A 15,110-nucleotide genomic window follows, 5' to 3' on the forward strand; every position below is an offset into this window, starting at 1 on the left:
TTATAAATAATAATTAAATATTAAAATAGATAGGTTAAATTACTGTCGTGTTAGTAGATGTCAGCAGATGTGGCTAGAGCTCACGGTGGAGACGCTGGCGGTGATCCTCCACCGGATCCTACTAGGATGCCAACTACATGCGAGTCAGGTAATTTTTTTGTTATTTTATTTACTCACATATGTTTATCATATATATACTAATATTCTATGTATTATTAATAAAAAAAATACAGGAATCCCAACTAAGAAAAAGGGTCGTGGCGCAGCTATTGGAAAAGATCTAGATGAGAGGCGGCGTAAAAATGGAAAACCACTGGAAGTAACGTTTTGCCCGCGAACGTACAAGGTTGTTGGGGGCGAGCACGCTGCTTTTGTCCGCCTCGTGGGAACCCAAATTAAAACGAAAGTTCCCAGATATTTCGATTCATGGGAATCAGTGCCTAAACAATACAAGGATCAGGTCCTTGGCATAATCCAGGTAAAAATAGTATTAAATATATATTTTTTAAAATTTGTCTTTAATTTTCAATTTAGTACTGTTACACCCAGATTTCGAGCCTTGAGAATTGTGATCTCGAAAGCTGGATTCGTCAGGTGTGAGCTCGCAATATCTAGAATACACGTTCGAAACCTAGGCGCCGAACCTACAAAGCGGGTGGCAACCTCGAAGATGGATAGCCTCGAAGTCCCTACAAGCTCGAAAGACATACATCGGAGTACGTCTATTCTCGGGTGGCCTTGGATCAAAGGTTCCGAGCCTGACATAAGTATGAGCTCGAAACTATGTGGTCTTGGAGAAAATAATACAACTCAAAAGTCACTCAGAGACCTGGGCTGGTACGCTGCTGACGATGTTGGTTGTTGACTTCGAACATCTTAGTGAGTCACTTGGAGAGACGCAGTCTACATTTATTGCTGTAACTCCCCTACAATAAAGGGATATTTATTATTCAGTTATACGCCCCCTGGTCTTCAGGGGACGTTTCCTTGTATATAGGAGTTACAGGCTTTTAAATCCATTAAATTTATTAATGTAAAGGATAACCTCCCAAAAACGTGTGGGATAGTATCCTGAGACTTCCTCTATAAATAGAGAAGTCCTGTACCTTTGTAAAGGACCGAAATTTTGTGATCTTGAGAGAAACTCTGGAGAATTCATCTCTGAAGAATTTCCAGAAATTTCCTAAGTTCTAATAACAAAGACTCATGGACTAGGCACAGTTAACTGCTGAACCACGTAAAAATCCTCCTTGTTTTATCGTATTTTTCTAGCCATAACTATTTACTGTTTACGTGCTCTACATTTCAAGTTGATGAAAAATGGCGTCAACAAGTACTATTATCAAATAACGAGTCGCGAGGATTTCTTAAAGTGTTTAGATGGTATCGATCGAGAGAGGAAAGACCGATACCGTCATAGGAAAACACTAAGACACAAACACTTTGAGAAACACTACAATGGACCGGAGGATTGGGACAAGATTCTAAACAACCCAACCAGTGATGTTAACAAGGAGGAGTGGAAGCAGATCTGTCAGTTATTTACAAGTCCAAAATTTATTGCGCGCTCCGTAAAGAATAAGGGAAATCGGAAGAAACAAAAGTATTCTACAACGCAGGGTACAAAATCGCTGGCAGCCATCTGTTTCGAAAAAGTAAGTGAAAGATAAAATATTATCAAAATTATGTTCTTTTAAATTATATGTTCTCTAACATTTGGGTTATATTTTTTAGACGAACCCTGACCTAATTTAGTCATGGAATGAATATCATTGGAAGAAAGCAACAAATGATTTCGTGAACGATGATGCTCGCCAAGATTATGTAAGTTTGAATTATATTTTTTAATATTAATAGAGTTATATTTAATGTTAGTGTCTAACATTTTCTGAAAATAGGAAAAACTGAAGGCTGATTTTGAGTTACAAACTCAGCAAACATCCATTGATGCTTCTAATAATGATAGTTCGACAGCAGTTGATCAGGAGGAGGTACTACAAAAAGTATTAGGCCAAAGGCGTGGACATGAGCGAGGAGTGGGTCGCAAATTGAAGGGATCGGGGTCATCATCTACCCAACACTCTCACTTCAGCGAGTCTCAAGTTCCTCCTCAACATTCAAGAGAATATAGAGAAAAATTGGAGAATAATCTACAGAAATTGGCTGACCAAGTTAATTTCTTATCTCAATTTTTTGTACCTTCATTTCGTCCACCAAACGTTCAGATGCCGCTTGTGCCTGATAGTGACAATATCTCTAGAGCTTCGTATTCTCAACCTCCATCTCCAACCTATCCTTCCATGTACGGGGTAGCGCCGTCTCAACATATGGTACCTCCATATATGTACGGAGCAACACCTTATCCGTGGCCGATTCCACCGTCCTCCCAGCCGTCGTATCCCTACATGTATGAAACTGGATCGTCCACATTACCTCCCCAATATCCTTGGTCGATGCCGCCACCGCAACAACCACAACCGCAGCCACCGCAACAACCACAACTGCAACAAGAAGACAATAGGGAGGGCGAGGCAGCTGATTTAGGAGACTAGGTTTATTTTATTATTAATTATTGTTAAATTATATGAACAATATGAATATTTGTTATCTTAATGTATTATGAATATGTACAATTGCTATTTTAATAAACTAATTTGAATATTTAATATAATATTTTTATTTTTAATATATTTGTTTTCAATTATTTAAAATTTAAATAATAATTTCGATAAATAATTAATTAAAATTTTATTTAATTATTTAATTTTATTATAAACAAAATAGTATTAGGGCGACACTGCCACTCCTGATAATCAAATATTAGGGGCGACTAGTGACATATCAAGGGCGACACATCGATTAATATAGATGCCACGTGTAAACATTTGGGGCGACATATCATGGTATTAGGGGCGACACGTCGCCCCTAATAATTAAGTATTAGGGGCGACTACTGGAGTATCAGGGGCGACATATCGACAAAAATGATTCAAAATTTTCAAATTTTTGGGGCGACATTTCAGGTTTTAGGGGCAACAATATCAAGGGGCGACCCTTCGAGTCGTCCCTAATGTTCCCTTTTAGGGACATTTTGTCAGGGGCGACTTTTAGGGTTATTTGTGGCAACGATTTTTGTTGTAGTGATTGTATCATTTGACCCATCAAAGTCAAATTTTACTAACTTTAGCGGTGTGGTAAGAAATATTGATAACCACGACAAGAATCACACCATTTATTTAGTGTTTACAGGCTACAAATTTATTTTTTAAAGTGACACAATACGACATCAGTGTTGGATTGGAGGACCAAAGTCTCTTATCACTCTATTTGACCAATAAAAGTCAGGTTTCGCGCACTTTAGTGTTGCGATAAGCGATCTCGATCACCAAGATCAAGATCGCATAGTTTATATAGTGTTTAAAAGCTCAAAAATCTATTGAGAAGTGGGAAAATGCAAGATCAATGTTCAATTGGAGGCCGAAACTCCTTAACTGCACCCTTTGAAGACTAAAAGTTAACCTTCCCTAACTTTATTTGTATAGTAAGGGATCTTGATCTCCAAGAGCATGATCACATCATTGATCTAGTGTTTATAGACTCCAAAATTAGTTTTGAAGTGACATATTATGACATTGATGCTGGATTGAAGGCCCAAAGTCCCCAATCGCACTATTTGATAACTAAAAATCAACTTTTGCGCACTTTGGTGCGGTAAGCTATCTTGATCACCAAGATCGAGAACGCACAGTTGATCTAGTGTTTAGAGGCCCTCCAAAATTAATTGAGAAGTGGGAAAATATGATATCGGCATTTGATTGGAGGCCAAAACTCCCTAATTGCACTCTTTGATTACTGAAAATCAACTTTCGCTGACTTTCGTTGTCCAGTAAGGGATTTTGATCACCAAGAGCAAGATCACATCGTTGATCTAGTGTTTAGAGGCTCCAAAATTAGTTTTGAAGTGGCACAATACGACAACACTTATGGATTGGAGTCTCAAAGTCCCTAATCGCACACTATTGCACACTTTAGTCGCGTGGTAAGCGAACTTGATCACATATACCGAGATCTTACCATTTATATGGTGTTTAAAGACTCTAAATTTTTTGGTGAATTGAAAAATACAACATTGGTGTTTGATTGGAGGCCAAAACACTCCTAATCGCATCATTTGACTATTAAAAATGTGCACTTTCGCTCCCTTTAATTGTGCGGTAAGGGATCTTGATCACCAAGACCAAGATTGCATCTTAACCTAGTGGTGAAAGGCTCCAAAATTAGTTGTTGTGCGTAGAAATACATCATATATACCTTTATGTAACTATATATATGGAAAATATGTGTATCTAAAATTTTGCACATGTCACTTTTTCTTACACATGACCATATTATGTGTAAGGAAATCTATATTTATTTACACATAATTATGTGCAAGTAAAATTATAATTTACCACATCATCAAAATATATAAATATTTTTTTTACTTAGACATATATGTGTTGCTATAATTATGTGTATATAAAGTTTACTTTCACATATTTATCCTTACCCATGCTTATATTATGTGTAGGGAAATCTATATCTACTTACACATAATTAAGTTAAGTGTAAGTAAAAGTTTAAATTGCCACGTCAAAAAATATAAACATATTATTACTTACACATATATGTGTAGCTGAAATTTTGTACATACAACTTTTACTTACACATGTCCATAGTGTGTGTAACAAATCTATATTTATTTACACACTTAAGTTGTAAGTAAAAAATATACTGTCATATCATCAAACATTTATATATTCTATATTGCTTACAAATGTATGTGTAGCTGAAATTTTGTACATGTAACTTTTACTTACACATGTCCATATTATGTGTAAACAAATCTATATTTATGTACACATATTTTAGTGCAAGTAAAATTATAATTTGACACATCTTCAAACACTTTATTATTTACACATATAAGTGTAGCTATAATTTTATATGTGTGACTTTTGCTTACACATATTTATCTTCACAGATTCTCATATTATGTGTAACCAAATCTATATGTACTTACACATATTTAAGTGTAAGAAAAAGTTTAAATTACCATCTCAACAAAAAATATAAATGCTTTATTGCATACACATATATGTGTAGCTAAAATTTTGAATGTGGTATTTTTACTTACACACATATGTGTTAGTAAATATATATTTACTTACACATAATTAGCTATGTCATTAAAATTATGTAAAAGTTTTTATTATGTGTAACTAAAAAATATGTAGGTAAAGACCCAATTTTCTTGTAGTGGTATAATTTATCAAAAATGTTTAATGAATTGTAATAACTCTACATCTAAAATTAATAACAATACAAAATTTTAAATGTAATAACCACTATGTAAACGTAATTATTAAATTTTCTTCATATATGTATATGATAAGTTCAATTAACATATTATATATATACTAGGTGGAAGCAATATGCAATACACGTTTGCTTATAGTTTTAAAGTTGTAAATATTGTATATAATTTTATAAAAATTGGTTCACTATTTTTTTTAAATATATATAATAGAGTGAATTATAGTTCTATATGACATCTAAATACAACGTTAATATATATATATATATTTACATGACTACATAACATTATATACAATACAATAATATTTAAAAAAAATTAATAATAGAAATAAAATAAGAATAAAAAAGTCATAGTGTAGACAGTAGTATACATACATAAACTATTTTTAGTTTCTAATATATCTTACAATATCATTTGGTGAATTTGATAAAAAAAAATTAGCTTTCATCACTTGATAAAAAAAAAACTATCACACAAATTTATAAGATAAAAAAAATGATATGTATATCTTTATTATTTTTAAATAAATATTATTTAATTATTTAAATTATCATAAAATATCTTTAAAATATTATATTTTAATTTATTTATTTATTTTTGTTTAAGTTTATCTTTGTTCTAGTTTTTGAACTTGGTGGTGACAAAAAAGATTATATATTATATGTTTAATATAATATTAAGTTTAAGTTTAATTAAATTTTATTTAAATTATATATATGGTTATATTATTTTTGAATAATTATTATTGTAAAATATCTCAAAAATATCATATTTTAATTTGTTTAATTATTTATTTATTTAAGTTTAAGTCATATTTACAATCTACCGTTAAATATAAAAATATTCCGTTAAACTTAACTGAAAAAAATAAAAAACCGTTAAAATCAATAATTTCCCTTATCTACATAATTTTTATATTGAAGAGATATATATTTTTAAAATAAGTTCAATAAATACATATTTTTACACAAACTTTTATAAGGTACGTAAGTTGATCTAATAAATGAAATTAAAATACAAATGTTAACAATGATATGAGATATTTTGATATCAGTGGAGATATACTAAATCTTTATTTGTTTAATTGTACTTAATTAATTTAAAATAATTAATCTTTAATGTCGTAACCTCTAATATATATATATATATATATATATCTTTATAAAAGATAAGAACTAATTAAAAGAAAAAATAACGTTACTAAAGAAAGCCATCATTTTTTTGTGGGAAATTTGGTCACAATCATATATAGTATCATGCATTGACCAAACCTTGGAAATTCAAGTTGATAATTATCCATTAGAGAAAAATACTATACCAATACTTAGTTTAAGTATATATATATTAATTTATATATAACTTGTTCGTTGAGGATATATATTATATATAATATATGGTGTAGATATATATAGTCCTCCATTAAAATATGTATATATAGGGAATTTGTCACTTGCGAAAGTGGTAGAGAGGAACAAAGCACAATAAAGACTTTTCACGAAAACATCAGTCTATCTACTTTATTCCAAGCTGCTGATTTTTCTTACTTTATTTAATTAATTTGCATATAGAATAACACTCATCATTTTTTATAATAATATTCATGATAATACCATTCTTCCTACCAATCTGAATCGGAGCAGTTGTGTGTGAAGCTTCTTTAAAACTTAATCTTATCATAATCACCATCATCGTATATGCATGCATATATATATATTATATATGGTTGCATGGCATGGTATGATCGAGTCATTTATGCAAGCATATATCAATAAATATATATGTAAATATAGGTTTTTTTTTATGTGTGAAGATATTAAAAAGGGGCAGAGAGACCGATGTAAGAAGAAGACAGACATCCTCATTCTCAAATAATGGGGTTAGATCCGCATTAATAGGCTCACGCATTCTCATGCAAATTAAAATATATGTAATTCTGAAGAAAAAGGGACAAAACTACTGTTGGCCGTTGACCTCCATCACAGGCTAACTGTTGGACTGAATCTTTTTGTGTTATCTTTTCCATTTCTTTATTCATATAATGACAATAGTTATTGGTACTACTGTCCTCCCAATCTGTGTAAGCATATATATATACAAAACCCCTTCAATTCGTTCTTATTTCTTTCCTTTTAATATATGTATATATATATCAAATCATTACTCAAATTCTAGTATAGTGTAGAATGTCGTATAAGTCCAATTAATTCTGCAATTGGGTTGTTAACAATGTTGGTTTTTATAGCATTATTATTATTATTGTATAAATTGTTAATAACTTAATTGGTGCTGCTATACACAATTCTTTGTTAAGCTTGGGAGGGTACCTTATTAAAAATCGGGGGTATATGCGTATATACATGGTAATAGATCAATATTGTTAGTACAAATTCAAAAATGTATGACACTACATGCATTTGATTTAATTGTAATGTCTATCTGTTTCACGTGGATGAGCCTAAACATAATTAAAAGGAGACATCCTCTAAAGAAAGATACTCTAATTATAAAAGATAATACATATTATTATATAAACATTAATAATCTTTCTTTAAGCTTGAATATATATATATTAACTGTAAAAAATATATGAATAATATTTAAGGAGATCGATCAGACTAGCTAATAGTGCTACTTGCGAAATATATACATAATTTCTTTTAATATCATATTATACATATAATTGTATTCAAATTGAACAGTATATATAAATAACAGTAGTCTTTTTCTTTTGGATCTGTTCATTATATACAACCGTATAATTCTGGCTACGTACAAACCTATGATGTCTGTGAGTGTTATATTCATACATATATGATATATATGATCTGTAGCAGGCGAGAGACCCGTGAGTGTGATGTGTGTATATATGTGGTGTAGGCTTTGATTAAATTGGCATCTGTTTTGACCTAAACAATACATATCACGTCCTGTGTTCCAGAGCACACGGCTACACACGTGGGAGGAATGAAAAAGTTCTATTGCAACTCAAAAGTGGGCTGCTTTTGTTTTCAGGGCATATGAATCTGATTTAATGGTCCTGCATGGGAAAAGGGAGCTAGCTACCTATACTTGTGGTTTATGTTATCATTGAAAATGATCTAAATTCCAGATAAAAAAAAAGGGACTACTATTACTTTTTGAAACTATAAAATAAACACAAGTGATTCTAATCATAGAATGATGATATCATGGATGATGAGACTATATTATTATTATTATTATTGCCAACAAGAAACTACCCCCTCCCATGCTCCAAGAAACTTCTAGGAGACACAATTTATTCCATTTCAAATGTATATATATACATGCACTAGACACAAGTAATAATTATATCTATATATATAAATATATATCTTAACGATATAAATATGCTAGGAATATGCTAATTAATTACTTGACATTATGGGGTATGTTTAAGTTTTATTTTTCATCAATATCAAATTATGTGACCATTTTATACATACCATTTCTTTTGGTACCCTACCACGTAATATAATCTTTGTTACCTTTCACAGCCTAAGCGCTATGTCGGCATATATGTACTATTTTCGTATTTTATTTAGTAAAAAAACACTAAGTATATCATAAAATATTTTAATTAGTAAGGTAAAAAGATTAAAAAAAATATATGGAGGAGCCATATAAATTATTATATTATGATAGGGTTCCACAATAATTAGGACACTTATATAATATATGTATATTGGGAGTTTTCATGGTGCACCACTCAAAAAGGGTGTATCATTGCACCCTTTCTATTTTAGTCATGTTAATAGTTTTAATCCTAATTTTTTTATGACGTTATATAGTGTAATTATTTAAGATATAATACAAATTTTAGATAAATTTTGATGAATAATTTATAGTGTTAGTGTTCAACATCATAAGGAGGTAACATACTGTTATTGATGCAATTCAATATAGGTCCTACATATTTAAATTTAATAAATATTATGAAGTATCACTAATCCTAGGATGTCAACTCATGTGGTGTTAAATACCTTAGTATACAAATAAAATTTAATTAAATAACTTATAAAAGAGATCAAGAAAAAGAAAAGGATGAAGGGTGTACGTGCGTAATCATGACATTATCGTGACCAAAAGTATGAAAGTGTACGTTAGGTAGCAGCCTTATTAGTTGTGAACAAGAAATTATAATATGTACGTCTAGTAAATTAAAATGTAATTAATCAGTTGTTAACTTGTTATATCTTAGTTTGTAGTTAGGTAACGTTGTGACTAAATTAACATTATGTCCATTAATTAGTTTATCTATGGTATATAAAAATAAAGTTTTTAAATGATCAATATATATAAGAACACTGATGAGACAATATATTAATAAATAAACAAGCCACATAACTATAGGTATGTACATTTATTAAAATATTAGGGTCTTCACGTAGTAACATATTCTTTATTTTTTTTTTAATAATAATAAACCTAGAAAAACAGCGTGGAATTGGAAACATACATCTTCAATATCCCAAGGTTAAATGATATGTATACACATATATTTATATAGCAAAGGAACAAGCCTCAAATCTCAAGAAGGAACAAGCCCCGTGATTCCCGACGAAAGGCACATATATATTATCTTTTTTTTTTTTGAGTTTGGGTCTCTGCATCAGCTTCAGCTGCATAACACATGCACATCGACCACCCTGCAGAGCCCACCACCGGATCAGTGTTACTATTTTTTTTTTTCTTTTCTGTTCTTTTTGGAGATGGAAAAAATATAGCCCCCCAAAACCCCAATTCATTTTTTATTTAGTTTTAATATTCTTGTTAAGATTTAATTATTCGGATTAATTAGGTTTCTTTCTCTAATATTCTACAAAGAGTATACATGTCAGATAGGTTGAAATGGGTCAGAAATTGGAATATTAGATTATATTAACAAAAATTATTATATTTGAGGATATGTGAGAACACAGCACAAACACACCTACCATGCATAATATACACATATTTTTATTTATTATGTGCATCTCTTCAGTACTTATTTTGTATTCTAGTAGATACTAATATACATAATTAGTACAGAAAAATTGAAAGAAAAAAAAAACTTAATTCTTTATACGGTAATTTTATTAATTGTGGATCCGGTTAAAGAGTAAAATGAAGTTCATGATTATTAGAAACAATAATTTGTACTCTTTATATATTTGACTTTCACACGAGTGTTCTGATCAATGAGTCACCTGATTAAAACAAATTAACCCTCATGCATCATCAGTTTTTGCTAGCTTGTTTTTGTTTCTATATGCAAAAGTCTACAGCCAAGGAAGTAAAAAAAAAAAAACTGTCTTATTATAAGTAACAAAGAATAATTAAGGGGAATTCCATGTTTATATAATAAGTATATATATAGTCATTTCACACCAAGCACAACAGACAAAAATTGAAAACAAAAAGTCTACTAATTAAAGCTTAATTAATTTGTTCAAAGTATATATTGATGAGACAAGAAGAAAGACGGTAGTAATAAAGCAAAACAATTTCTTGGTTCTCTTGTTTAAAATAAAATAGTAAATAACATTGCAATTTGTCTGATTTATATATCATATATATTACACTTGAATATTGATATATATTAATTTAGTATTGCTTCAGTCTCATTCACATTTAGTAAACTTTTGACCTTTAATTTTAGTTTTTTTTTAATATTGTTTTATTTACACAAGAAACGCATATGGAGCCTATAATTGTAAGATTATTTAACCGGGGAGTATTGAAATACTTATTACAAGACAAATGTTTCTCTTTTAAACCTATATAGAAATGAAAAGGATTTGGAATCACGTGGATGAGCCAAATATGTTTCATATTAATATAATGATTTCTTCTTTTCTTTATGCATTGTTATACATCAACAATTTTTTTCTTCTATAATTAATGAAGTAGATGTACATATATAATTTCTTGCAATATTCCTAGCTAGCCTGACATTATATTATATTACACATAATTAATGCATGCATGCATGCATATCATCATGATGACACATAAACCATATGTATATGAAAGGAATACATTCATATATATATGCATCCTCTCTCTATATATACTGTCAAAGTAATAATGAAATAAAATATCATTTTACCTATCCCGGACAGAGCACAGAAAGAGAGAGAAAAGGGTCTTCTATGTATCTTGTCTCTTAAGATCTAGGGTTTTTCATTTCTTCTATATTTATTGTACTTAGAAAATAAATATGATGAAACTCATCACCCTTTGTCTTCTATAGTTTATGCCTTTCGAGGTCTCTTATTTTGTGATTTACACAGTTCTCTTTCTGTCCAAGCATGAAAAAGATAGAGAAGCAGGTAGAAGATTCTGACACAAGACCAGATTTTAGAGCTACCCAAAACAAAGCTCTAAACACCCATGCTTATGGCTTCTAATTAAGCTCTATTACAGAACAGTTAAGCCTTCTAAAGCCAGTCTCTACAGCCAGCTAATTTCCAATCAAATATTCAATTAGGTGTTAAACTATCATGATTAACATGGTGGTGGAGAGCAGAACAAGTGATTCTGAGTGTTCAAAGACAAGCTTCGAATATGAAGATGAAAGTGGAGAAGAGAATGAAGATGAAAGTACCAAGCCTAATAATAAGGACACCAACAATGGAGGATTGAGCTCAAGCAACAGCACGGTGGAGGAGAGTGATAAGGTCAAGTCATCATCATCAGTACGGCCTTATGTTAGATCCAAGATGCCAAGACTTCGATGGACACCAGATCTTCACCTTCGTTTTGTTCATGCTGTGGAAAGGCTTGGTGGACAAGAGAGTAAGCACTCCTAATTATTATTACTTATTTATATCTATTCAGTTCATGAATGATCGATAAAATAGTACTACTTTTGAACAAGCAATTAATTGATACATATATATATCTATAAATTTGTTTGATTTTTATTTTTTCTAATTATAGCTATATAATTGTTTTGGTGCATAGGAGCTACACCCAAGTTGGTTCTTCAACTGATGAGCATTAAAGGACTGAGTATTGCCCATGTCAAGAGCCATTTACAGGTAATAATTAATTAATTGATGATTCATCACATAATTCAAGAATTTCCTATCTTTTCCAAATTTTTGGTTTGTATGAGCTAATAGAGATTCTCTTTCCGATTGGGTTTGATTGATCATATTATAGATGTATAGAAGCAAGAAGATCGATGATGCAGGCCAAGGTACACATTACACATGGTTCTCTTTTTACTTGATTTGCTACTAGGTTTATATATCCTAATATAGAATCTTCTCCTCATATGTGGTGATTTTCTTTTTGACAGTTATAGGCTCTCATGATCATCATCATAGGCATCTTTTGGACTGTGGAGATAGAAATATTTTCAACCTCAGCCAACTTCCTATGCTTCAAGGATACAAACAAATTAGCCATAGCTCCAACTTCAGGTAATAAACAATTTACAATTATTTTTCCCTAATTAAATGTTCTTAATATAGTTATTTCGCCTATAATTATATTGATTTTCAATATCCCCAGATACGGATTTGATGACCCTTCATGGACTTCTTTTGGCAACTTGAGGCATTCTAGAGCTGGATTTTATGCCTTATCAGCTGAGGCTGAAAGGAAGATCTTAGCTAGTAATTGGGGTAGTAGTACCAATGCTTGCAATTTTCCTTCAAAAAACAACATTAGTAGTACTATTTCTTCCAACTTGATCAATCATGATCAACACTCATCTTGGAGAAAAGCTCATAATAAACTCACCATCAAAGATAATGATCATGATCATCATAATAATCATCTTCAACATCGTCCATCTTCAACCCCTCATCAAACTCAATTCAACACACCCCTAATTGACCTAAATTCCATTTCCCATCTTCAAGTGAATAAAGCGAAGGAGCTTACAAACTTTCTTACCAGTAATAATAATGTTACACATTCTGATACAGTACTTAATACTACTACTACTACTACAACTTCTACTTCTACTTCAATGAAAAGGAAGGCTTCATCAGATTCCAATAATCATCATCATCAGCTTGATCTAGATTTGTCTCTCAGACTAACTACTACTTCGAGTGATGTTGTAATGGATATTGATCGTGATCATAAGAGGAAAAGAAGTTCAGGTGATGAAGTTGATAGTAGTTTATTATCTTTATCTTTGAACTCATCGAACTCTTCATCAAAGCGTAGCAAAAATGATGATCATCATCATGGTGAGATGCAAGCAAGGAGAGCAAGTACCCTGGATCTGACTATATGAATTAATATACATGACAATAATTCTAAGTGAGATCTTGAGGTACTTGTTCTAAAATAAATGTTATCAGGTTTTGATTTTTGATTTTTAATTTTCTTCTTTCCAATTCTTGAGTACTATCATACAAAATCATCAATAAATCGAGCATTAATATTAACTATTTAATTATGTCTGCTGTTTCAATTAATTATATAGACTTGTCAAAAATAATTTGAACAGATGATGTTAATTGAAGAAAAAGAGAGATTACCAATATTATTAGCATCATATATATATGTTGTATTATTAATAATCATGAGTAATAAAATAGTATCGAAGCATCCGTATTATATATAGTAGCTGTAGTTAATTATTAGGTTGCAAATAAGCTAATTAGTTTGGAAGAATCTGCAGTTGAAAGCTCAAATTCCCATAACAAAGAAGAATATATTATAATTTGCTTCTATCTAATTCAGATGCATTAGCTGTACGTATATATATAGATAGATATACTGTACAGAATATGTAGTTTATTATTTTAAGGGATAAATTATACTTAACAACCTTCATATTAAGTAGAAATACTTAGTCATTTATTCATTACTTTGAATGATAAAGAAACCAAGAGCTAAATCTAGCTAGCTAGAACAAGATCATGATATATATACGACCAAGTTCTTAAATCTCTTTTAGTTGTATATACACTTGTATTCTCTTCTCTACGTACTATACATGCACCGTCTAGGAAAGAACATTAGATACTGTTCTGGATAGAATATTGCCTTTACTATTTATAAATATAAATACATATATATTCATTAGTACTGCAAATCCTTTTGAAAGATCGATCGTGTAGCCGGTCCAATATTTATTCAGATTTAAGTCTTCTGTCCAAAACGTATCTTAATTGATGTTTATCTAATTATATTATGACATATGTTTATCTGTATTTATTAAAATATCGATTTTCTTTTTTAAAAAAACATCAATCATATACTGAATATGTTCAACATGTGTCTTTATAAAATATTAGTAACGCTTATTTTGTACAGCAAATTTGATTTCTATTTATTTTATGAAGAGCTTATGTATAACACAGTCATGGATGTACATATATGTGGATTCTCGCATTTGAATTAAAGAAGAAAAAGAAGAAGAACTAACCACTCCTCTTTGACCTATGGTTATGTGTATATACTCGCACTTTTATTAGAAGTGTGCAAAATCGGTAAACAATAATCAACCAATCTGATTTATAATTTGATTGCCTAGTTCTAAATTAAATAAATTAATTGGATTGAAATCTTTAAAATATAATTTTGATTTGGTCAGTTGAAGAACTATACATTTTGAAATCCAATATAACTGACTAATCGAACAATTATATATATAAAAATAAATATTTTTTTAAAAAATAATATCGGTGAATATGTAATGTTACCATACACTTTTACACACTTGTTATGTTTTTTTAATGATATTTGTATTTGGTTTGTTTGTGATAGACCCAAAAACGGG

General features: G+C 30.3%; 1 protein-coding gene across 1 annotated transcript; it reads left to right on the forward strand.

Annotated features, from left to right (window-relative positions):
• Positions 1-11,478: 11,478 nt before the first annotated feature.
• Positions 11,479-13,778, forward strand: LOC133800941 (uncharacterized). The gene is made up of 5 exons (XM_062239057.1): positions 11,479-12,157; positions 12,326-12,402; positions 12,527-12,563; positions 12,666-12,789; positions 12,881-13,778. Exons 1-5 carry the CDS (start codon positions 11,863-11,865, stop codon positions 13,614-13,616), a joined length of 1,269 nt encoding a protein of 422 aa, XP_062095041.1. The 5' UTR covers positions 11,479-11,862; the 3' UTR covers positions 13,617-13,778.
• Positions 13,779-15,110: the final 1,332 nt, after the last annotated feature.

The sequence above is a fragment of the Humulus lupulus genome, chromosome 9 (assembly GCF_963169125.1).
Source record: "Humulus lupulus chromosome 9, drHumLupu1.1, whole genome shotgun sequence".
Classification (NCBI taxonomy): domain Eukaryota; kingdom Viridiplantae; phylum Streptophyta; class Magnoliopsida; order Rosales; family Cannabaceae; genus Humulus; species Humulus lupulus.